The sequence below is a fragment of the Quercus lobata genome, unplaced genomic scaffold, assembly GCF_001633185.2.
Source record: "Quercus lobata isolate SW786 unplaced genomic scaffold, ValleyOak3.0 Primary Assembly Scq3eQI_1881, whole genome shotgun sequence".
In the NCBI taxonomy this organism is placed as follows: Eukaryota; Viridiplantae; Streptophyta; class Magnoliopsida; order Fagales; family Fagaceae; genus Quercus; species Quercus lobata.
In genome coordinates this window covers 1-26,387 of record NW_022154997.1, presented here as the reverse complement: position 1 = coordinate 26,387, position 26,387 = coordinate 1, and the positions used below count along the sequence as shown (strand labels likewise).

The following is a 26,387-nucleotide window of genomic DNA, read 5'->3' as shown; positions in this document are numbered from 1 at the left end:
GTAACACCCCGACCCAATTTTTTATATTAAACTATGGGTTTAAGTGGTTAAGTATTATTTAATATTTTAAGCCACTTTTTTTTTATAATTAATATAAGAGTATTTAATAAGCATATTATTTTATAATGCCATTGAATGAGAATTTTAAAGATTATAAATAATTGAAATGACTATTTGTATTATAAATATATACTTAGTATGTGCAAACTATATTAAGTGGTTTAAGTTACTAGATATATATATGTTTGTATGTATGTGTATGCAAAGTGATATTATTTTTGTAGAAAATTAAGTGTATAAAGGTAAGGGTCTATTTGCAAAGTTATTTTGTTATTTGGACCTTTCTAGAGTTTAGAACTATGGGAGGGTGAAAGGTATAAATACTAAAAGTTGAAAAGGTAAGTTATCCTCTCTTTCCTAGCACTACACGTGAATCACCCAAGATATTTTGCTAGACTTCTTGGCTGCACCAGAAATTTCCTTGGTCATTCTTGCTTTCCTTCTTTGTTTTATTCCTTCTTTGTTCTTATTGGTTGCACCTTTATCTCTTCTTTGACTTTCTCAAAGAAAGAAGACTCAAGAAACTCTTTTGCTCCCATTTTCCCACGGATCAATGCAAATCAGAAATTTGCACCTCACTTTTCTCTCTTTTGTCTTAAGGAAAGTGCTAGGAAGCTCCCTTGAGTCTCTCTCTTGAGTCCAAGGGTTCACACACCAAAAGAAAGAAAATTCGGATTTTTTTAGAAAATAACTATAAAATCTAAACAATATCATTAGTTAGCAAACGTTTCAAACTATTTTGGTTTCTAACAATTCGAGTTTATTGGAGTCGATTTGTGGGTTGTAAAATTGAGTTTAGGATACTCGATTTTCCTTTTTTGCAGTGAATGGCGTGGGAAATGGGCGTACAGAAATCGAGTTAAATAAACTCGATTTCCATGCTTACAAACCAAGTCCAACGAACTCGGTTTTTACACATGGAAATCGAGTTAAATAAACTCGATTTCCATGCATACAAACCGAGTCCAATACACTCGGTTTTTACACATAGAAATCGAGTCCATTGGACTCGATTTCTGTGTTTAAAAAACAAGTCTATTAGACTCGGTTTGTATGTATAAAATCCGAATCTAAGTTGGTTTTGCCACACGTGTCTCTCAACAAAACTGAAAAAAAAAACTCTCATTCAAAACAGTCTCAAAAAAACTCAGTCCTCCCCACACTTACAATACTCTCAAAAAAAACTCTTTAGTTCAAAAAACTCTCTCATTCCCTCCCACACTCACAGTGCATCACTCAAAAAACTCAGTCTCTCTCTCTCTCTCTCACTCTCAGTCCTCTTCAGCTCCGTCCTTCTCCGTCGCCGTTCCGTCGCACTCATCCCTCTCTTCAGCTCCGTCGCCGTTCCGTCGCACTCATCCCTCTCTCCGTCGCCGTCGGCCCTCCATCTCGCTCCGGTCTCTCACTTCCCGTCGCCGTCGCCGTCTGGTTTTCACAAACAATTTCCATTTAGGTACGTTTCTATTACTTCACCGATTTCTTATTTTCTAACTTTTTAATGTCAAGTATTGGGCTTTCCCTCTGTTTGGCAGCCGAGAAACTGCAGGAAAGCAAAAGAAAATTAGTAAGAAAAGTTTGAGTCTTATGTTAAAGTATTTTTTTTTTTTGGAGTTTTTATCTCAGCGAAAGCATTGGTTGAGTGGTGAGTTTTGCTTTTTGTTGTGTACCAAAATAATGAATAGCCTTGGATCATGTTTCTACTACGATCTATCATCAAATTAATATGGGGTTTCATTATGTTGATTTGTCATGTGTTAGAAACGGTTCATGCTTGAGAAAATTATCTGTGTATTCTTGTATAAAGTATGAGTACTATATGTTTGAAGAAATGTTTAAATGAATAGAATCTATTTTATTATGACTTGTACCTCAGAGCATGATTTAAGTATTTGTATATGTGTGTACTTTTGCGATTCCTTTATTATGTTTTTATATGGTGGTTGAAGTAATTTGCCTGATAGAGGTGCTGAATGCTGATATTGTCATCCTAAACATTCAAACTGGTTGGCATCTTCTAAGATGGATGTTGGCTCCAAGTATAGCATAATATGTTGTTAAGTTTAAACGTCTTGTAAAATGGAAAATTGGGTTGGAAACATTAGATAGTGTTATGAATGTAGACGTGTTAGATGTTTAATTGGTGTCATGTAGTTACCTTGTGCATCAATTTATTATACTGTTTATAATAGTATTGTTTTGGCTGCTTTGTGCTTTTTGTATGTAGTCTTTTTTTCAATAAAATTATTCTTATAAAAAAAAGGCTCTCCTAAATATTACAATATGAAATTCATCATATATATTAAAATGTCTATCTAGAAATTTATTTTCCTTTCTTCCTTCTTTATATAAGCATAGAAATGATGTTCATCCATATATATACATATTTGAGGTGCTAATTGCATTTTATACCTTGCAGGAATAGGCTTGAAAAGGCTTCACAACATAAGCTTTTAGAGAAGGTAGTTGCATAGTGATATTGCAGGTAATGATTCTACTATGTTGCTGCATTTCAAATCTTGGCTGCCATGTTTGCTTTGTTACCTTTGTTCATTTGCTTTACTATATACATTGCTGTTATTGAAGATTTTTTATTTATTTATTTATTTATTTTTTGTCCTGGTATTTAAATTTTGCATTATATTGTCTTATTTTTAACATCTGGTTCTTCACTTCTTCTGCATAGTTTTCACATGAATCTACACAGGCAATGCTGCAATGTTGAAATGATTTTATGATTTCTTACATTATGTTTGGTAGGATGAAGTGTAGAAATGAGATTTTTCGTACCTACTTGTGTTGGGGTGGTAGGGTAAAGGCTTTGTTCACCATTGTACCCTGGTTTGGATGTTTTGTTGTGAGTTCAGACAATCAATTTTAGAAAGTCTTTTCAGAACCCACCCCACAAACTCCTCCCCCCTTTTTAATTTTTTCAGATCTTTTATGTAGCACGTAACTGTAGGGTCCATTTGGTAGGAGGGAAAATAGTAGGGCCAACTATGTGGGTAGCCCAAATTAATCAACGCGGATATGATTTTCCTTCATTCTTTTTGTCACCTTTTGTAAAACTTCATTGTAGCCCAAATTAATTTTATGAGTAACGAGGACCATCTGCTTGTTGTCAAAATAAACTGAATCATTTTCTTGTTCATCACTTTCCTTGCCAATTTAACATGTGATTATATTACTCTTGACTCCCTAAACTTCGTGCAGTATGGCTGCTGTTCCTGCTCAGCTCCCTGATGAGTTTGGTCCTGGGCCCACTGACGATTCGGTGTTAAGGTTTATAAAAACACATCGAGCGTGCGCTGTTTGGGAAGGCAAGGTAAAAATTAAAACCGACCACCTGCTGAATATTCTCTTCTTATCCTTCTACATTATGTTGATTTTTTTTTCTTCCCATTTCTGAAATTTTAAGTGTCAATGGTATTACTAGCTTTCAATGCATGGTCATGCGCATTAGTTGGGTTAAGTTAGATTGGTTGATTGTTAGTGTGGGTGTACATGAACAAAGCAATCCTAGGTTCATAAGAGTTATTTTTGTTTGAAGCAATGTGACCTGTGATAATTTTATTGTTGCTTGGCAAGAAGTTGTTCAGGTTGTGGTTGTTGCAGTAATTTTTATTGTTATTATTGAGAACGCTAGCCTTTGCCTCTAGTTTCTTTTACTTTCCTCTATTTAGGTTGTTTATTTTCCATATCATGTCAAACAGATATGATCCTTAGGTTCCAAAAGCAAAACATAGAAGTTTATATTTAGGAATCCATTTGGAATTACAACTTGTGTAACAAACCTAGCTTAATGAATCATATTGAAGACAAGCTTTTGTCATAAATCAAATAAAATCCTTAAGGACCCTTTTCACTTGAGTTTCTTACTTGCATTAAAATACTTAGTTAAGTAAATTCAAGGGTTGGACAACAACAGAGCTTAAGGGAAAACAAACACAAATCAGCAACTATGACAACGAAATACAACCAAATTCCAAGATAGTTACTTAAAGCTTCTTAAATTAATGAAATAGCTTTAAGAAGCCTTTTGACTTTTCCTGGTTTAGAGGCAGCAATAGACTGGTCGCATGGGAAGCCTTTCATTACTAGACAAATGTATAAAATGCATTGCATCCTTTTATTTTTCTCCCGTTGTTGCTTTTTTTTTTGTTTTTATTTTTTCTTTTTGGGGTTGATATTTTAAGGTCCCTTCATAACTGCTTTATTTTTGTTTTTTGGGATCAATAACTACAATCATATATACAAAGGTTATGGCATATTGCATCTCATCACCATAGTTCTATCATGTGCAGGATCCAGGGCCACTGAAATGCCGCGGTCGTAATGACGAATTCCGAAAACGACGCCGGATAGTGGTGGATGATCGTATCGTCGACATTGTGAAGAGAGTTGGATTAGAGGGGCTGTATAGGACCCCGGGTAGAGAGATTGATCATAACCTGATCACGGCCTTCATTGAGCGATGGCGGCCTGAAACCCACACCTTCCACCTGCCACATGGTGAGACAACGATCACATTACAAGATGTGGAGGTTCTTTTCGGGATTCCAATCGATGGTGAGGCAATTGTTGGAACAACTGACTTGAAATGGAAAGATGAATGTCAGAGTCTGCTTGGAATTGCTACTAATGACACCACGCTTAAAGGACAAAGGATCCAAATAAAGAAGCTACTAGAAAAAATTGACGAAGGGTTGCCCGATGATGCAACAGAGGTGGTTGTGCATCAATATGCACGGTGTTATATCCTAGCACTCCTGGCAGACACAATTTTCGCCGACAAGTCTGGTGATAAGGTGCATACAATGTGGTTGCAGATGCTGAGGGACCTACGGAATCCACCTCAGTACAGTTGGGGGAGCGCTTGCCTTGCATGGCTGTACAGAGAGTTATGCAGGGCAACCGACAGAGGTGCTAGTCAGATTGGTGGGGCCTTGTTGCTAGTTCAGTATTGGGCATGGGTCAGATTCCCTTTTTTGTGCCCAAGGATGGACCTCCCACCAGATGGTGCATATGGCCCACCATTTGCACCTTCTCCATTGTCTATTAAGTAAGTCTCTTCCTTGACCGATTTTCTCTATTGGAAATAGATCCATAATTTTAAACACATTGTTAGACATAGAAAATAAAATTTTAACCTTGATATTCTTCTAATTGTGACTCATTAATAGGATTTTTATTTATGTTTTTTATATATCGTTTGACAACCACGGAGGTCATATGTTATGATTGATGTATAATATAAGTCTTATTAATTTTTAGCTCCACCACTAATCATATGTTTAGATAATCATTTATTAGTATAATCTTAGTGGTATGTACTGTTAAATTTACGATTGCCCATCATTTGTTGTTGTTTATTACTTCATATTCTCAATTCCAAGTATTGACTCCCTCTTTCACAATTGTAGGACTGTGTGGGTTGTGAACACCTTGAATAGCCCCGCCGAAATCTGTCTGGTCCGGTACCGTCAGCTTTTAGATTGTATGCATCCAAAGCAGGTACCAACATTGTGTTTATTCTATTGTTTATGACTATTGTTTATGACTATTGTTTATGACTGTTGTATTTATAAATGTAAAAGAGCTCATAGATATGGAACATTGCATAATGTGCTGCCCTTTGATTTGACTATTTTAGGTGGTGTGGCAACCATATGAAACTGAATTAGCCCACCTGCCTGCGTTTTGTGTCGCCGGAAGGGATGTATGGACGGCGAGGGTACCGCTTGTATGTTTCTGGCTAGTAGAGAAACATACACCGGACCGTGTTGTTCGTCAGTTCGGGATGGTACAAGAACCCCCCCTATATGTTGATACTGACGAAGCCCTTCATGCCATAGACTTGAGGGGGAAGATGGAGGTGAATTGGAGGGACAGACATTATGGCCATATCCGAGTATGGGATACTCGAGCACGATCTCTATGTCCTGGAGCACGACTAGAGGGTGATATGTCGCCTGCTCATCCATACTTCGATTGGTACGATAGGGTGACTTGGAGGTTCGTCGACCACACTTCGGCTTCACTTATTATTATGGTAATTGCTTTGACCTTTCTTTTCAATTTTTGTTGCGTATCAGGAACTTCAGTATGATGTACTAATTGTATTTATTTACTTTCAGGTTGCCAGTCACAAGAAGTTGTTGAGACTTTATACAGTAGGCAGTCTTGAGTACAACCATATTTCAGCTGTACTTAAGACAGTGGAACGCCTTCATCGTATAACTGCTCGACTTCCGTTGGAAAATATCGATGGGGCAAATCCAGAAGCGCCAGAAGATACTGGACGACCAAGCACGAGCTCAACTCGTGCCAGCCATAGCCATGGTCAGCGTGCTGCATCCCATCAGGTTGTCAGTAGGGCAGATCTCCCTCCACCCCCACGTGCATCTCCTGCCCCAGAGTTCCCTCCACCTCCACATGCATCTCCTTCCCCAGAGATCCCTCCACATACTGCTCATGCAGTTTCTAACCTAGATATCTCTCTACCCACTACTCATGCATCTTTTCACCCCGAGATCCTTTCACACACCTCACATACATTTTTTGATCCTGCTCATCTTTCATTTACTCCACCATCCTTTGATCTCGGCCCTGATTTCAATCAAACCCCTCCTGTCATGCACACGCAATCCCCATCGTACAACATTCGTCATATAGACCATGTACCGCCCCATAGTCACTCCATGTCATTCATGCCCACTCCTAGACTGCATATAGATCCCATGAGTACGGGCACTCACATTTCATTTTGTAAGGTTGAATTTATTCAACCATCTAATTGGCTTTATTCCGTGCCAAATTTGCTTGTAATTCAGCATTTAGTAACCCTGTATTTAGGTGGGTTTGATGTAAGGGTAGTGAGTGAGATAGAGTGAAGTTTGCTCAAGAGTGTGCAAGAAAACAGAGTGTCGCGGCTGGGTCTCGCGGGTGACTCGCGGCTTCAAGCCGCCAGAAGCAACCTCACGTGCCAAGCATGCTGGAAGGTGAACAGTCTGCTAGCTGGAGCACTACAGGACAAAACAGGACAACTGGCCATACGGTTATCTCGCGACTGGATCTCGCGACTTAGTCAAGCCGCGAGGTCAAGCCGCGAGCCACCCCTGTTTTGTAGAATTCTGTCGTTTCACATTCCTCTCCACTCCAGTATAAATACCCCTATTACCCACGATTGAAAGAGAGCTTCCAGAGAGAATTTTGAGAGAGAAACCCTAAAGAAAAACCAGATTGTTTCACCCACAATCTCTACCTTAGAATCTCTTCAAATTCCTCAACTCTCTTCCTCTCCATTGTTAAATCCTTGAGAGGCTTTATACCAAACCAGGTTCTCACCATTATCATCATTGTGAGTCTGCTGTTTGGATTTCTGGGAAGCAGTTAGGAAGGAACCAATCTTCATTGGTTGATGCTATGGTCTAGTAGCGGAATCCGGAAAGCTAGAAAAGAAAAAGGTTCGGCGCAACCTCGTTGGAGCAAGAAGCTTGGAGGGCTTAGGTGCACTGGGTAGATTAGGCTTGGAGGGTCTATTGCTGTCCTTGTATCCCAACTATATTTTCTAGTGGATTGATTACCGCTTGGAGGGCGGCGGAGAGGTTTTTCGCCGAGGACTTCGGTTTCCTCTTCGATAACACATCGCGTGTTGTCTTTGTGCTTGCATCTTCCTTCCTCTATCTTTGCCTTTAAATTATCTGCTGTGGATTTTATTTTGTTATGGCTTAGATAGTATTTAATCAATTTCGTATGATAGCATATGTTAAGTTTCCGCACACTAGTTGTTTGACATATTGCTTGAATTGATTAAGTTGTTATTTGGGGGTCTAAACGTTCAAAGGTGTTTTATACACGTTTTTGAACTTTCACATTTGCTACACCATCCTCCCCCGCAGTTGTTGGGAGTCAAGCAAAACAACCAGCTGTGCATGTTGAGAATGAGCAGGTTGTTGGGTTACAGTCACCCCCACAAGGTCGACCTAAACGTACAATGAAAGCACCTCCTTGTGGGACAGGTGGTCACAAAGCAGGACACAACGCTGGCCCCACGGTATGACAAATCATTTAATGTAATAAATATCGAGTAACTACTGTTATGGTTGGTATTGGAATTCATGTAATCCATTGTTTGGTTGTAACTTCATCTTTGCAGCAACGTGAGGAGCCTCACGAAGGAGATGTAGTACCCCCTCCCCCACATACCAGACACTATACGAGACAGCATAAGCGTAAAATGCATTAGGATTAGCATCCCATAGAGGTTCTCTCTCTCTCTTGCTCTCTGAAATCACTTTTTTTTTATTTATTTAATTCTTTTAATGCTTTGAAAACATTCCTAATTATTTGATGTGGGTTTATCAAGAAACAAAGGAGGACACTCGAGAATTGGAGTTTCTGACCCTAAGTGATGATCAGCACTTAGCTTAGAAAACAGCTCACTCTTTCTAGGTTGGACCTGAAAATGCTTCACAGGTTTGTTAGGATCTCTCTTTCTGCCATATTAATGGTGTTTTTAACAATTAATTTGAATTGACTTTTAGGTAAAATGATAATGTAATGCTTTCAGTTTTCAAATTTTGAACTGCACGTTATAATTTTTTGCCATGGAGCAGGTTATTTTGTCCAGTCCCGTACTGAATGAAGGGGAGCTTGAGTCCTTGCTAAATGATCCCTCTTTGAAACCTCAAGTTTTGCCAACATTTTTTGATATTCGTAAAGGAGTTGATGCTTCCTTGGAAAAGACACTAAATATATATAGTGAAGCTGCTGATGAAGCTGTTCGAAATGGTTCCCAACTGCTTGTTCTGTCAGACCGTTCTGATGTGCTGGTAAAAAACTTTCGCCTTACCTCTGTATTCATCCTGAAGTTATCTTTGTTTTTATATCTCAATCCTTTTTTTAGCTCATTGAGAGTTTATATCTACTGTGAGCATGAGTTAAATTTATTAAGTTAAAAAGAATCATATTTAGTTAAATGACCATTGAACAAAAACTTTTCTGGTGGCTTATCGTTCCATTATTTAAACTCCCACCAAATATTAATTTCCTTGTTTGGATATCATAGAGAAAAGGAACTAGCATTCATCAGCTCTATGAAATTCTTGTTGGTTTAGTATATGCCTATACCATATACCTTATTTCTGGTGGCTTTATTTGCTTAAAAAAGAAGCAAAATAAGCAAAGTAAAAAACAAAGCCTAACAACAAATTCAAAAATTCTTTCATCATTTGTTTGTTTGCATAATTAACAAATCAATGCTATTAGATTGGTGGATTCTGTACCTGATATTTCTTTCATGCTTAATGCATGCTGGAGATGGTGCTGCCATGTCAAATCAGTCAAAATCTCTTTTACACTTGCATCTCCCCTTAATTATTTACCTCTTCCTCTGTTGAACAGAACATGATCAGTGTAGCCTAATAAGCGTTTATACAGATCACAGTTGCTCAGAGTAATTATAGGCTGATCAACTTGATGTCAAAAATTAAATTCAGTAACTTATATTTTGACTTACAGATAGTCAATCAGCGTGAGGCAGCCAGTAGCAACATCTTCAGGCAGAAGGAGTTTAATCTTCAATCACTTGGTATAGGTGGTCTAAGTGCAGAGTTTGCAGATATATTTCGAAGAGCCTTTGCTTCGCGTGTTTTCCCTCCCCATGTGACAAATAAGTAATATTTTCAATTTGTCATTTATGCATTAATTCTTCTAGTCTGTTTTATTTCCATAACATGCTCTTACCTGGAAATTTCTTCGTCTTCTAGATTGGGGATTAAGCATGTGAAGGGTATGCTGCTTTATGGGCCTCCTGGTACTGGCAAAACACTTATGGCTCGTCAAATTGGAAAAATGTTGAATGGAAGGGAACCAAAGGTTTGTATATGGTTAATTTTATTTATATATTTTCAGTCTTTCACCAAATGATAAAACTTATAGCTTTATGAGGCTAACACCTTATCATTTTCCATCTTCAGAATTAAGAGTTTTTATTTTTTTTATTCTTTTATTTTTTTGTTTACCTTCCCCCTGTCCCCGTAAATGAGAGGGAGAGTTGAGCCATTGAAAGGTTTTTTATTTTTTTATAAGTAAGAACCAAAGAAAGTTTTAATAAATGTTTCTTGTCAGTAACAATATAGTAATATTAAGTATAAAGACAAATGATTTTGATAATATTTTTAGACCTTGATGAAATTATAACTAGTGTTTTCTCAAGGCTCATAAGTTTGTATTCTTATTTACATGGCCTGCTAATCTTATTAAAAAATTTAGCGTTGTCATTTTTACTTTGCAATGAGCAAAGAATTGATTTGTTCTGTACATTTTGTTTATTGTAATTCCATAATTTCATTGACCTAAAGACTTTGAGTTCATCTTTTAAAACTGGTGTATGAAGTTTCAAAACAAGCATCTAATGCACAAAATTGAGTAGAATGAAGCTTTTTAACTATCTCTAGGTTGGTAGTGTTGCAGTTGAATTGGTTTAGTAATTCAAAAAACAAATATCAAATGTTTAAGATTATTTCTAGTCTTGTTTAAGCATAGACCATGAGTTCACTTACTATTTGACTGACATTGAACTTTATTCCATAGACATACAAATTTATCCGGAAATGATGACCACGATGAATCGCACTCTTTTTCTTTAATTTGTCAAGCAGAAATGCTTCTCAGGCACATGATTGACACAAAATCTCATGAAGATATATCTTATATGAGAAGGCAGGCAGTGTCATCTCTATTTTATTTTCTTGCAACATAAAACCTAGTGCACATCCATCCATCCACTTTCGGTTATGTCATGGTTTAAATATCAATAGTCACTGGGTCTTTTGGTGTGTTCAATTTTCATTTGAGCATATGCTCAATTGCTAGTGCATACTTTTCATTTTGATGCTGGAACATTGTTTTCGGGTTCCAAAGCTAACTAAACATGTCTGAATTCTTTCTATTATAGCAACAAATTATTATTAGTATTCTATGCTGTTTTAATTACTTAACGTTCATCATTGTGATGATGAAGTAATTTTTTGTCAATAAAATTTCTATTACTTATAAAAACAAATAAATTATAAGTATTCTATGCTTCACATTCTATAAGATGGTGAAAATCTATTCTTGCAGTTTATGGACCATCTTTTTTATTTTTTACCCTTTTTGTGACAAATTGTTACAGATTGTTAACGGCCCTGAAGTTTTGAACAAATACCTTGGTGAAACTGAAAAGAATGTTAGGGATCTATTTGCTGATGCTGAGAATGATCAAAGAGCTCGAGGTAAGGGAGATATAGCAGGCGTATTCCTAGGTTGGTCTTTTGGTGATCACTAATGCCATCATGTTCTTTTCCTTTTCAGGGGACCAAAGTGATCTGCATGTCATAATTTTTGATGAAATTGATGCTATTTGTAAGGTACATGATTCTTCAAATATTTGTTAACGTTTTTTTTTTCCCCCTGCCAGTAGATTGATAGTGACATCAATTTGTTGCTTTTGATTGACACACACACACACACACACACACACACATATATATATATATATGCATGTATTTATAGTTAGTTAATTAGCATTTTCCTCTGACTGAATCTATTGTTCTTGAATGTCCTGGAGTGTCATTTATTTGAATATCTAAGGTGTGCGGAATCTATAGATTAACTTCCTTATGCGGTTAGAAATGCTTGGTATAGTTTCATAACTCTTTATGTTGTCTTAATGAACAATAATGACCATTCCAAGAATTGGGACCCTGAGTCAAAGAATCAGCCTAAGTGACATAGTGCTAAGAGTTGTAGATGAGTAGGCCTTTGGACATAAAATATATTTATATATGTTTATGTATATATTAACTTGAATCCTAGTTCCCTTCTTGACCTCTAAGCGAACATGCTATTATTAGTATGATTTTAAAAGCTACAGCACAAGAACACATTGGTAACACCTACATGGTTAGATTTCCACCGGAGGTCTGCATTGTTTAATATGTCAAAGAAACAATGTCAATTTTTAGATTTAAGGTTCTCTGGTTATGTAATCCAAGTTTTTTAGCAAATGGAAAGAGCTCAATGCATGTTCTCATTTTGCATTTGCAGTCAAGAGGTTCAACTAGAGATTGTACAGGTGTTCGTGACAGTATTGTGAACCAGCTTCTTACAAAGGTTAGTTAGAGGTTCAATTGCTTTTACAATCTTGCAAATCAGAGTGATTCTCTGCTAATAACTAAAAGACTATTTACTTTTCAGATTGATGGTGTGGAGTCTTTAAATAATGTCTTGCTTATTGGAATGACAAACAGAAAAGATTTACTTGATGAGGCCCTTTTAAGGTCTGTTTCTCTCCGTCTTCTGTGTTGCGTAACTGTCCATGCAACCTTAAATTGTTTTATGTCATGAAAAGCATGGATAGCAACTACTAGTTAACATTGATGTGCGTAGGTTGTAGCAACTACTAGTCAACGTTGGACTCTAAATCAAAGTCCAATAAATTTTATTTATTTATTCCTGCCAATGAGCTCTAGTTCAAACTGCCCTTCCTTGCAAAATGCGAGGTGGAGGGTGAGATCATGGATTCAAAACCTGTTGGGTGCATGTGTAATTACCAATAAAAGTCATTTATTAATTTGTTTATTCTTGATTTATAGACCAGGCCGCTTGGAGGTTCAAATTGAGATAAGCCTTCCTGATGAGAATGGTCGCTTATAGATTCTTCAAATTCATACAAACAAGATGAAAGAGAGTTCTTTTCTTGCTCCTGATGTGAACCTTCAAGAGCTTGGTATGTCCATTAGTGAGATATGCTTATGATATCTACTTATTCATCTATTATATGGCTGAAGTGACTGTTAAATGGAGACACGATTATATCTAAATTATATTTGCCTCCAGGTTTTGATTGGAGTTGTGTGTGTCTATATATATATATATATATATATATATAAATTTATAATATATTGAGAACATAATCCATACTAGAACATTTTTTACGCTGGCTTGGATAGTCAAACTCATGAAAAGGTATTGCAGTTGTGTGGATCTTAGAAAATTAAAGTACCAAATGATTTATAATTCAATTTAATCTAATATCTCCCTTACACCTAGCCCCAAGAAACCACACCCTTAATGATTTTCTATGTTACAACCAACTGTTAGTGGTGAAACTTAAGGATATGATTTTTTTTTTTTTGGGGGGTGGGGGGGATGCTGTTTAATGTGTCCAAAATTGATCTCTTTGAAAAAGTTGCAGTGATTCTTAAATTGTTTCTTACTTTATTATACAAATACTTTTGACCATGTGTTGAATGTTTAAATTGTTGCAATGTTTTGGTCTCTAGGAATGATAGATGAAGGTCTTGGTTGATTCAGTTATCTATTTTTGCGAGTGCAGCTGCTCGTACGAAAAACTATAGTGGTGCCGAACTTGAAGGTGTTGTAAAAAGTGCAGTATCTTATGCTTTGAATAGACAACTAAGTCTTGATGATCTCACCAAGCCAGTGGATGAAGAGAGTATTAAAGTTACCATGGATGATTTTTTGAATGCACTCCACGAAATAATTCCTGCATTTGGAGCCTCCACTGATGACCTTGAGCGGTGCAGGTATAGTTTTGAGCAATTTGAAAATGCTTTTAGCTTTCAGATTTTATTTATTTATTTTATTTTTAACTCACATCACATTGTCATGCTCGAGATAAGTCTTCCTAAGGTACATTATTTTAATAATTTTGACTTAAATCCCTTTGTTGTGGAATAGTTTATGTTGCATTGTATGGCATATATGACTAATTTGTTTACTATGTGAGAAATTTGGGATAATGATATTGTTGGCTGTCCAAAAAATTGGGTAACAAATGGTACTCTGTTTCTGCTGGAAGCTTGATTCTATTTACTATGGTGATTTGTAGACTGAATGGCATGGTGGACTGTGGTGATCAAAATAAGCACATTTATCAAAGAGCTATGCTACTTGTGGAGCAAGTTAAAGTGAGTAAAGGAAGTCCGCTTGTTACTTGTCTTCTGGAAGGCCCAAGTGGCAGGTATGCATGGTTTCTCTATTTTAATTGACTTTGTTAATTGCATCTTTTTTGAATCTTACCCTTTTTGGACAGTGGTAAAACCGCACTAGCAGCTACTGTTGGCATTGACAGTGATTTTCCATATGTCAAGATAGTAAGCTCCCTGCCCTATATTTTGGATATCTATCTTGTTACTTTCAAGGAATTTTTGCAGTCTCTTCTACTGTCCCTTCCATTTATACCTATTTCTAAATTTTGCCATTTTTTGGGTAGGTCTCAGCAGAATCAATGATTGGTCTTCACGAAAGCACTAAGTGTGCACAGATTGTCAAGGTTTGTCAAATGCAAAGGCCCGTTTGGAAGCAGTTTTTAAATTATAGTTTCTAGTATCTAATTGTTTGGTAACAATATTTTGCAAGGAGTCTTTAATCTGACTTCACTTTAGAGGATTCAAGTGCTGAATTTTGAGAACACCTCGAGCAACAGTTTTCAAAGTTATTATTAAGATAATAAATTTTGTTCTTACGTATTCCTCTCTTTCTCTCTCCCTCTCTCTGATCTCTCCCTCTCAACCTGATTTCTCTCTCCTCTGTTTCTGTCTGTCTCTCTCTCTCTCTCTCACACACACCATAGAACTCTCAGTGATGGCGGTGGAGCACCATCCCAAGTGTTGCTGTGGCGTCAGATCTGGGTATCCAAATCTGACCCCTCCTCCTCTCTGTTTTTCTCTTGTTCCTCCCTCTGTGTGTTTGCGTCAGATCTCAGTTTAGAACTGAGGCTGGTTTGTGATAAATTTTTATTAGATGAGTATTAATACCAGTTTTTGAGTGAAAATCTCATGCCAAACAGACCAAGTTTTGTTTTGGTTGAGAAAGCATGTATTGAAACACAATTTTGCAAAACCTTTTGAAAACTGAAAACTGGTTTCACTTACCAAACAGGTCCAAAGACTTTGACCATTCTTGGTTGCATTTTAAAAGATTTTTTTCCCTCCTTTATGTGATAGAACCAGTTCCAAGTCTAAATTGAGATTTGATGTATCTAAGACAAGTTTATACTGCACTTGCAGAGTTATCAATTATTTATTGTCTATTTACACTAGAAAGATATATACTTTTTAATGTTTTTCTTTAGTTTATGTGATTGGGAGGAAATTTTGAAGACTTATTTATAATGATATTCTTTAACAGGTATTTGAGGATGCATACAAGTCACCGCTGAGCATCATCGTTCTTGATGACATTGAAAGGTAAATCTACTGATGTGAATTGAATGAAGCTGTACTGCTTTTCTCCAGCACGTTTTTCATCTATTAATGATAATGAAGAAGTTCCTTAGATGATTTTACTGTAATTGTTGATGCAGGTTATTGGAGTATGTTGCCATTGGGCCTCGTTTTTCAAATATAATCTCTCAGACACTACTGGTCCTACTCAAGCGGCTTCCTCCAAAGGTTTTTCGTTGTTCTTTGTCTTTATTGGCTGGACTGTTCTTACAATTTCCTATTATATTATTATCAGTGAATTTCATGAAGAATAATTCTTTATTCAAATTGTATAATTGTAAGGGGTGGATATATATTTTTATAGGAAAAGTTAATGGATGCTCTAAAGGCATTGCTTTAGAAAACATTTATAAATACTTTTAATGGGAAAAGAAAAAATACTTAATTTTTTTGACAACTTTTTATATTTTTTTGACAACTCATTTTGGGACGTTAAGGAAAACAAGACACTCAACATCTCATGGAGGGAGTATGAAAAAATGGTGGCTTTATCTCAAGTTAAAAATTTAAACTTGGTAAGATGTGAGGCTGATGAGCTCTATCTCAACTGATGAGGTCACTAGTTCAAATCACCTATTTCCCCCTCTCCTTTAGGGAAAAGAACATATCAGAAAGATTATGTAAAATTGAAATGAAGGTTAATATTATTATTATTTTTACACCTCAGGTTCAAAATATTTTGGTTGATGTATCATGTATGATTTGGATCATAGGCAGTATGGAAATTCCCTCTTTATTACCAAATGTAGTGCATGTGTTATGCATGTTGGTAGTTACAAAACCTATAGAATTAGATATAAATTGTTCACAAAGATGTCAATGGTTTCAAAGTGGTAGCAATTGTGAAATCCACTTTTAAAATTGTTATATTTTCTTTCTGAACTATGGTCATGCTATCTTTCCAGTGCCATATTGAAAATGTAGTCTCCACTCTTCAAACCCCTCTTAGACACATACAACTTCGCTGAGTCTTACCCAGCATGAATGAGGGAAAAAAAAAAAAACACTGAATTCATTGTAGATTACAAATTTTGAAAGCGTAGCTAAGATCTGGGATCTCCTCCCCCATAACTGAGTGAAAGGATGAGCACGGGTTCTATCCCTTATGTACTCTTTTTTTGGGAGCTACATGTATGCATAAAATCCTAATGCTATTTGATGTAGTGGCGGAAGTTGGTCTGGTCTATTGTTTGGGATTATTCAGCTCCATATTGTCACCATCACTGGCTGTACAAAGAGCATTCATCGACAGGCTTATGTGTGATATTTTCTGATATCTTTGGGACATGTTTTTCCTTTAGTAGTTTTGTGATATCTGACTTGATGAATGGTAATTTTCTGACCTTCCTGAAGTTCTCATTACTAGTTCATTTTGTGTGCTCTGTTGTCAGGGGAAGAAACTTATGGTCATAGGGACAACAAGTGAGCAGACAGTGTTGTAAAGGTAGCGTAACAACTTTAAACGTGGATGTGCTTGAGCAGACAGTGTTGCCTCTTCAAAATCAGCTTCTTACCCATCTTGAATCAATGAATCCGCTTCAACACGAGTCCATGACATAGGTGGTGGAATCTACTTTTATCGTTTTGGATCGTCTATTAGTTAATTATACACCTTTTCAAGAGCGTGTGAAGGAGTTCATTGCCTGTGCATCATCATTTGCTGATATAGAGTAGTCCATCAACAACAAACATTCTTTTGAAGAGTTGATGGAGCGGTACCATAGTGAGAAAGTAAGGTATATAAGCAAAGTGGCTACTATAAGCAACAATAGTGTAGCTGTGTAGCATCTATCCATTTTGGCTATATAATTTGATTGTTTTTTATATGTAATTTGTCACTTTGTTCCATCCTTGGTTAAATGGATTGGATTTAGCTAGATCTTATGTATGATCGTATAGCCTCTTCATAATCAGTATGTTGGTTTGCGTAATGCTTTGTATGTGAATTGCATAGCTTGTACAAGGATTTTTCTATGTACAGCTTTTAAATTATGTTGAGATTTACCGAAATGATACTAATTTGATAAATAAAAGTCATCTATTTCACCTTTTCTGTTCCATTGATGCTTCTATCAATCACAAATTGTTATAATTTATTTTTTCCTTATAAAATAACCAATGTTTAAAATGGGGAAAAAAATCAGACAAATGGGAGGTTGTAATTGATATATTTGATAGACAATAATCTGTTCACTAGATAAATGCATAGTCGGGTTTGCATGGATGTTGAGGTGGGAAATTTCCTACGAGTGTCTTCAGAAATAAGTGTTTCCTTGGGGTGTTTATTGTTTCTCTTTTTGGTTGTTTTTTGATGAATGAGCATGATTGCACTGATGGTACTGACCAAGCTTCAATTGGAAGTTGTAGCATCAATGCTCAAAGCACGAATAATCAAAGGGTTGATAATTCATTGACAATATTTATTACCCCTTGAAGGGGAAGGGAAGGATGTGTGTGTGTCTATAGCATTCAGGAAAAATCATAGTTAAGAATTGTGAACATTGGGTTCAATAAAGGCTTTTTATGTTTTTTTTTTTGGGAGCAAAAGAACCCTTACAAGTAATATTCTCCCCTAAAAAATAAAATAAATATTTATTTTTATTTTTTTACCTAAATAATGAGGCTATTGCATTTACGTGGAGCTCTCTTGCCATTTCTCTTTTTGGTCTTCTATAATTAACTATAATAGGAGGAAAAAAACAACCTTAAAATTTACAATGAAACATTAGGGAAAGAAACAAAATATTTTCCAGGGATATTGGGAAAGAAAAGGACCACCCACTTGTTGAACACATCTAATTTGGTTTAGTACCACAACCTGTCCTGCTAGCATATGGATCATTTCTTTCATCTTGTTTTTACGTACTTTATTTGTCTATGGCAGCGGCTTTAGTAAGGTAGTAGTTCTACTGAGATAACTTGAATTTTTTTTTATTGCTTTCTACTTGACCTCGATGGCTGTCCCTTCTTCTCCATGTGGCAGTGGTACCGTCCAGCTGAGAAAAGACAATATTAAGCAATAGCCAATAGGTGTTCTTTCACTTTATCACATTGTGAAAGATTCTATTAACAAGGCCAAGACTAGTTCATATATGAAAAAGGGGATGGAGATTCCCAAAACCCAATTCTCCATTTAGCTTGTCCTGTAGTCTGTAACTGTAAGGTTTGAAGTTGAAGTTTGGTACAGTGCTACCTTTAATTCATTGAAAATTAACCGTCCAAGTCACACATCACTCTGACAAAATTTGTTCCTGGCCTGGATATATATGTACTGTTTAAAGTTCATTTCAGTAAGTTAATTCAATCATCACAATTAAACTAGTGAGTAGTAAGCAATATAAACTACAAAATTGTGGGGATTTAAAATTGAAAGACAAAATTAAACAGTCATAATATCACAATCTAGAAACAGGTACATTGGATATAAAATACTTCGATTACAAGTTCATTCAGTGACAAACAAAATAATAATTGTGTGGATACAACCCAGTAGTAAGTTCAAATACATAATAAAGAGAACCCCAATTGACATCTACAATGCCATTCCAAACTCGAGTATTTGCATGCCTGGCAAAAATTCAAATATTGTTGTTAGATACCAAAACCCAAAACATACGTACTAATCTATGCAACTTGGCTAATTGATACAATCATGGCATTTTATATAAAAGCATCACTTACCTAGTTTGGATTATTACTGCTTGTCGAAGCCCCACAGGAAAGCGGACATCTTCTACGGTTATGCCCATGTTGATGACACAGTCCACAGCTCTGCTTTTGCTGAATCTCCCTCAAGTCAGAATCTGGCCTCCGGCTTCCCGGTTCTCGCCGGACCCCATCCATCTCATTTCGTATCCTAGACGCCACAGGTCGACCTTTGCCCCGCAACAGTTTTGGGTCAGGCACCCACTTTGGACCATCCACATCCCTCCACAGTGAATCTGACTTTGGCACCACAAATGCATGTGAGTAGGTGTGAATGGCGTTCACCAAACTATAACATGGGTCAATATATGCAGTCGCATCTTGCCCCAAGTACTGAAGAGCTTTAATTGCATGTGAACAAGGGATCTTTCTCATTTGCCACTTTCCACAACCACATGTTCTGGCCATTACATTTACTTCATAACTATGGTTTCCCCCTCCAGAGCTATAGATGTTGTATGAAGTAATTACTTGATATATACCATTCAGATTATTAAACGGTCTTACTTGGTGTGAAATTGATTTTTGTAGGTTGTGTCCATAGATTTTTAAGGCATATTTAGTCCATACCTTGTCCTTTGAGAGATCATGAGTAATTTCTTTGTGTCGATCATGGAAATAAGCAACAAGTTTGCAATGAGTGAATTCAACCATTGCAGCAATGGGTAGGCCACGGGCACCTTTGAGTACTCCATTGAAGCACTCCGAGACATTGGTTGTCATAGCCCCATAACGGTATCCACCATCATGTAGTTGGGTCCACTTGTCTAGATCCTCGTTCATTAGATATGTGTATGGCATGATGGATGAGTCGGGTTCACTTTCCTGCCGCTCGGTTCTCCGTTTCTTCCTAAGGGCCTCGATCTCAGCTTCCTTGATAGGTTGCATGTACAACTCAAATTTAGATTCCTGAGTAGCATACCCCACTTTCAAGGCTAATGACTTTAAAGTGGCGTCCTGAAAATGCATGTTGAAGTTGCTAGCAACATGTCGAAGGCAATATCTGTGAACTACTCGTTGTCGTCCATCATCATGTCTAGGCCAGTTTGCAATTGCACTTTGAATACCCTTATGTCGGTTAGAAATTATACAGATGTCCTTATCTGCTATCACATCCCCCAGTGCATTCCTGAGGCGTTCTAAAAACCACCCCCAACTAGACCCTGACTCTTTGTCCACAACGGCAAAGGCAAGAGGCAAAACCTTGTTGTTGGCATCGGTGGCCATTGCAATTAACAACACCCCTCGATATTTACCATACAAATGGGTCCCATCAATACTGATCACTGGCTTACAATGTCTGAATCCTGCAATGCATGGAGCGAAAGCCCAAAATATATAGCGCAATATTGTATCACCGAACTCGTCCCTAGGTATGGTGTGAAACCAGAAACGGGTGCCAGGTTCTTGATCCCAGTATGCAAACAATAACTTTCTCAACCTTTGGTAAGACTCTTCCCAATCCCCAAATATCTTTGCAATACCTCGTTGTTTCGCATCCCATATCTTATAGTAAGAAAGAATATGCCCATAATACTTCCCTTTAATGAAATGTCTGAGGTGATAAATTGTTGCCGTGTGTTTCTCTTTCAACAATGGAACAAATTCTTCTGCTAGAAAATTACAATCCATCATTCTACCATCAAGGGCCGTGGCAAGGGGCATACAACTATGAGGACCCCTATAAGATGTGACCATCCATAGTCCGAGTTCAGGCTTCACAACTGCCCCAACGTACCACATGCATGATTCATCGCTACATTTCACAGACAGTCTACTTGTGGTCGACCTACTAGTCACAAAGTTTCTGTTATGCTTTGCGGCGTAAATTGTTAATGCACGTCTCACCGCATCTTTATTAGCAAAAATCAACCCTTTCGCAAAATTCATGTCTGCATTCCAAGAACCAAATGCTTGCTGACCAACTTCAGGATCAACCATATTTTCCCAAGTATTTTCATAAAATGATGAGGCAGGAGGTTCATAAACGAGGGTCGTATTTGTAACATGCTGAACTCTAGCATTAGCGTCCTCATCATCTTCATCACATTCAGCCATATCATCAACATGAGGAATGTGAGTAATTTCATGGTCATCAAGACCCCTGTCAAAGTCACCATCGTCAATCCTCTCTTCATACTCATCTCTATCCTCACCATCTTCCCCAGAACAGTCTTCGTCTTCATCTTCATCTTCAACTACTGGAACTGTAGAGGATTCACCTCGATGTGTACAAAATTGATCTTCATATCTATTTTCAGGTTCGCTCTCAATTGTTACTGGTGTCTCTTGAAAAGGGGGTGTATAGCCTCCTAATGTGGTGCATTGATCATCTAGGACTGCAAACTGTAGACATGTAGTTGTTTGTACAATTTCGTCCTCTACGCCGACTTCTGCACGAGGCTCCAAAGTGACGTATAACTCAAAATCTGCTACTTGTTTCCATTTGTCCATCTTACTAAACATGAATTTCACATGTTTGTCCTCTGTTATCGCCATATATCTGTAATTAATGCATTGATTGAGGACTTCATATGGAGAACGGAAAGTAATATGTATGTCATGCAAAGCAGGGTTCACTTGCAACTCTTCCATAATTTTTACTTTCAGCTCATTCAGGGTCTTTAGCTTACGGCGTATCATCATATAGTAGCACTGGATACCCGGACCTTGAAATGAGACTCCATCATAAGGGTTGGCATTGCTAAGGGGTCCACCGTAGTATATATTTATATAGATCATTGTCAACCTATAGATCATCAAGTGCAATTGTGTTAGTGATAAATTTATAACGCTCAATCAACATCAATCACAAAACTTTGCGTATGAAATGCCAACAATACTAACCTCAACCAAATTTGCATATATACTCACCTTTAGTAATCTTATAAAAATAGTAATTACCAATTTCATATTCTTTAAAAATTCTAAATCATTCTAGGGGCATGACTTTCAAAACCCATTCAAATAAGTTATGATGAACAAAAATATTATATACCAACCAGTTATCCATTGAAATCTCTGTTACAAATCTTAAACAAATATATCTTGAAATAATTTATGGTAAAAAGACTACTATCTTAGGTATCAAACTCATAATCCATTTCATATCCATGAGAAAGACCTAAAAGTACTAAATATTCCTAACAATTGATCACAATATTTAGTACTAAATATTCCCAATAATTAATCACAATATTAATTTTTTTTTTAACTTAGCATATTATCACAATATTTACACTAACAAACAAAACAAATATTCCCATATGTTGTAATAACATAATAATCACAATATTTGGTACTAAATATTCCCAATAATCACAATAGTTGTAGTTATTTTCTAAAAAAATCCCTAATGACTCCGTTCTTTTTGCCAATATCTAATCCCCTAAAATCCTAAAGGGCTATGGAAATGGACAGTGTTTGCTCTCTTTCTATTTTTAAAGTCTGCTCCTTTTTTCCTAACTTGGAATGTTACAAATGGTAACAACACCAAATATTTGTAAATTTTTCACAAACTATACGTGCTCGTGCTGCACCATCCTTACACATTCATTCATGGTCATGGTCATGGTCATGACCATTTCATGTTACAATTTTACTGTTGCAACTTCCTTAAAAAAAATAAAAAATAATTGGATTTATAAGATTTTGAGCTTCGAACCTTTAGCCAAAAAAGTTTTATATATTCTCTTAAATGAAAAAATAAAAATAAAAAGGACAAAATTGCATATCTAGAGTACTCAAATTTTCACATAATAATCACAATATTTGGTACTAAATATTCCCAATAATCACAATATTAACTTTCTTAAAAAAAAACTTAGCAAATAATTTAATCACAATATTCACACTAACAAAAAAAAAAAAAAATTCCCCAATATGTTGTAATTTAATCAAAATATTTTACACTAACAAAAAAAAGTTCCCCAATATGTTGTAATTTAATCACAATTATTTACTAAATATTCCCAACAATTAATCATTAAATTACTACTCATTATAGATATTTTTTCTTAAGTAGATTCATGATCTTATATAAATGTGTCATAACATTAATTTAAAAAAGAAAAAGAAAATAGCAAATAATCACAATATACTAACAAATAAATTAATCACACTATTTACACTAACAAATAAGAAAAACAAAACATTTCCTAATATGTTCTAAATTTTTCTTTAAAAAAAACCTAGCAAATAATCACAATATACTAACAAATAAATTGATCACAATATTTACACTAACAAATAAGAAAAACAAAACTTTTCCTAATATGTTCTAAATTTTTCTTTAAAAAAAATCTAGCAAATAATCACAATATTGTAAAAATATTACCTGAGAATGTTGTGTGATGAGTGTTCTGTGAGTGAGTTGAATATAGAGAGTGTTCAAGAGAGAGCTGAATATAGAGAACTTATTCCCAAGAGAGAGCTGAATATAGAGTGTTCTGCTGATATATGGAAGACATTCACAATACAGAGAACTTTCCCACGGCAAGAGGGACAGGTCCAGCTGGGACCCACAGACACGTGGAGGGCTGGGGGACTGAAGCTGCTGTGGGGGAACTGTGATGCCCACGTGATGTTGCTGCTGTGGGGATGCTGTTGGATGGGAGTGCTGCTGTTTGATGGAACTGATGCTGGCAGTTTTAAAAGGAAATCGAGTGCAAAGGACTCGGTTCCTAAGCCTGAAAATTGAGTTTGGTGAACTCGTTTTCAAAGAGTGGAAATCGAGTCCAATGAACTCGATTTCCAGGCTTTGAAACCGAGTGCAAGGGACTCGGTTTCCATGCTTTAAAACCGAGTCCTTTGGACTCGTTTTCCTTTTAAATTTTAAAATGAGAACAATTTCGTTCTTCCATTTATTTTCTATTTAAAAGAAATTTATTTACACGTTCTGGATCAATTTGATTTATGTATTTCTCTCAAATAGTTTTTATTTCAATTTGGTTGTAGTGAGATAGCTCAACATTTGTTGTTGACTTGTTGACCAACGTAAATAAATTCTGAACAAAAAAATAGATGAAATTATTATATGTTAAACATTAAAAGACAAAGATAGGATAGGATTACATGTCTAAATGGAGTGTGTACGGATTACATGTCAGATTCACGTTTATGTTGCTGCTGTGGGGATGCTGTTGGATGGGAGTGCTGCTGTTTGATGGAACTGATGCTGGCAGTTTTAAAAGGAAATCGAGTGCAAAGGATTTGGTTCCTAAGCCTGAAAATTGAGTTTGGTGAACTCGTTTTCAAAGAGTGGAAATCGAGTCCAATGGACTCGATTTCCAGGCTTTGAAACCGAGTGCAAGGGACTCGGTTTCCATGCTTTAAAACCGAGTCCTTTGGACTCGTTTTCCAGGCTCAGAAGTCGACTTCTTTCAACTCGATTTCTCGCAATAATAAAATAAAAAACCCAGGAAATCCGTCCCCTCTGAACTCGAGTTGTTATATTCCAAATTAGTTTCAAACGTTTCCTAACTAATGAAATAGTTTGAGTTTTGTAGTTATTTTCTGAAAAATCCCAGAAAATTCCCTCAACTCTTCTCTCCCTTTCATTCCCACGGGTCCTAAACCAAAAGAAAGAAAATTCTCTCAAGCTCTCCACCTCTCATAATTTTGGGTCCAGCCACTAGGAAATGGGGAAATTCTTCCATGCAAGAGTGATTCTATTTCTCCTTGGAATCAGAAATTTGGTAAGGGTCTAGCTGCTCTCACCTTAGAATCCATAATTTCTTCATGGAATCTTAAGAAGTTGGTTTTGTGGTTTGTAAAATTGGAAAGCTTGTAAGTCTATATATATATATATATATATATATATATATATATATGCTGTTTTAAGAAGCTTTGAAGTTGTGTTGATGATTTGTTGAAGGTAGATTAGGGTTTTTATTAATTAATGATTTTGTATGATTAAGGAAGTAAGAAAAAGCTAGGATGAGTATTGTTGATGCTGCTGCTGGGATTTTTGGTTGTGCTTATTTTGCTCTAAATGGTTAAATGACTGTGTTTAAGTGTTTTATAACATGTCCTATGAGTGTATAAAAAAATCCCCATATGAGAATATCATCGTTTGATAATTGTTTGTGAATTTACGATAAAACGTTGCAAAGCTGTCACTGTGACAGATTCTGTGTTCATGCATGATAAATTATGTATTAAATTTTATATATTGAATTTGGATGCTAGGGATGATTCCTATGAAACCTAAGACACTTGTGGTTGTTATTGAATTGGTCTCACAGCATTTGGATTAATATAAAAATAATGGTTTAATTTATAAGTTGCATGAAATTCTGTCAGGACAGATTTGAGTATGCCGCCTTGTGTGATTTTTAGTAAATTATGGGTATATTCTTTGACTCCGAAATTTTTATGGTTTATACTGGACATACAGAGGAGTAGCTATGTAAAATTTCATGATAATTGGATGTGTTTGGACAGCCCGTTTGTATTTTACAAATAGGGCATATGCTGCTGGAATAGCACAGTAAACAGTAAGGGACATGCCTAACTTTGAGGATTTAATTTTAAAGTTAAGATGAATGTTTTGAGCTATAATTTTATATGCTCATCCTTTGGTATGTTAGAATCATATATAAATTTTATGAATTGGTTTCTCTATGATTTAGTACATCATGTGGTCTGATGAATGCATTTTGTGTTTGTGGGAACCTCTTTGAGGTGGGATTAGGACTTCCTTGATTCTAAGGGATAGGCTTTGAGATGAATGTGAAGTTTATGGTAAAGAATTATGGATAGTAATAAGCTTTGATTTATGGTTTAGGTGTTACCAGTATCCAAGTCTAAGCTCCTTCGACTTTAGGCTCTCGGTTCCTTTGCTTTCAGGTAAGGGATAAGTTATATGGGCATTTGGTAAGTCATGAGGTTATTTTAAAGTATATTATGCATTAAAATGTTTTTGATTAGAGATATGGCATGTAATCATTATTCTGACAAAGATATGTTCGTGAGCTTTCGAAAAACTTATGTATATGATTTAAGCATATTGATGCTATTATTGATTTCACGAACATGATGTTTAATGAAAAGAATGGAAGTGCTATGATTATGAAATGTTATGCAAAAGAAGAAATTTCAGTGTGATGTAAAATATGAAATGTTTTCGGGTTATGTCCTCTGGTAATCTGAACTCGGCTAGTAGGGGTTAATTACTGGCTTTCCATGGAAATATGTTATCTGTTTGGCCATTTAAAGTAGAGGAAATGGGGCTGCCCGTAACTCTAGGCCATTTAAAGTAGAGGAAATGGGGTTGCCCGTAACTCTAATCTGACTAAGGCCTTCTCCCCAATGTGTACGGACGGCGGG

At 36.2% G+C, this 26,387-nt stretch overlaps 1 protein-coding gene, 1 long non-coding RNA gene and 1 pseudogene across 3 annotated transcripts; all 3 read left to right on the top strand.

Moving 5' to 3' along the window:
• Window positions 1–4,882: 4,882 nt before the first annotated feature.
• Window positions 4,883–8,323, top strand: LOC115973655. The gene is made up of 6 exons (XM_031093913.1): window positions 4,883–5,119; window positions 5,481–5,571; window positions 5,711–6,109; window positions 6,195–6,820; window positions 7,933–8,113; window positions 8,216–8,323. The coding sequence occupies exons 1-6, from the start codon at window positions 4,887–4,889 to the stop codon at window positions 8,303–8,305; spliced, it is 1,620 nt and encodes a 539-aa protein (XP_030949773.1). The 5' UTR covers window positions 4,883–4,886; the 3' UTR covers window positions 8,306–8,323.
• Window positions 8,324–8,497: 174 nt separating this feature from the next.
• LOC115973654 lies at window positions 8,498–8,744 on the top strand. The gene is made up of 2 exons (XR_004087799.1): window positions 8,498–8,535; window positions 8,676–8,744. It is a non-coding gene; the product is annotated as an uncharacterized LOC115973654 (long non-coding RNA).
• Window positions 8,745–9,522: 778 nt separating this feature from the next.
• Window positions 9,523–17,345, top strand: LOC115973653 (annotated as a pseudogene). Its single transcript, XR_004087798.1, has 14 exons — window positions 9,523–9,734; window positions 9,828–9,936; window positions 11,237–11,336; window positions 11,416–11,471; window positions 12,151–12,216; window positions 12,301–12,383; window positions 12,699–12,832; window positions 13,442–13,652; window positions 13,958–14,089; window positions 14,162–14,222; window positions 14,342–14,401; window positions 15,259–15,317; window positions 15,434–15,521; window positions 16,745–17,345. The product of XR_004087798.1 is annotated as a vesicle-fusing ATPase-like (transcript).
• The last annotated feature ends 9,042 nt before the right edge of the window (window positions 17,346–26,387 follow it).

Excerpts from the sequence above, each read along its gene's own strand:
- LOC115973655 (XM_031093913.1), top strand. The coding sequence starts at position 4,887 with ATGCTGAGGGACCTACGGAATCCACCTCAGTACAGTTGGGGGAGCGCT. Across the intron at positions 6,821-7,932 it reads AGTACGGGCACTCACATTTC|ATTTGCTACACCATCCTCCC; the intron begins ATTTTGTAAGGT and ends TTGAACTTTCAC. Across the intron at positions 8,114-8,215 it reads GACACAACGCTGGCCCCACG|CAACGTGAGGAGCCTCACGA; the intron begins GTATGACAAATC and ends TCATCTTTGCAG.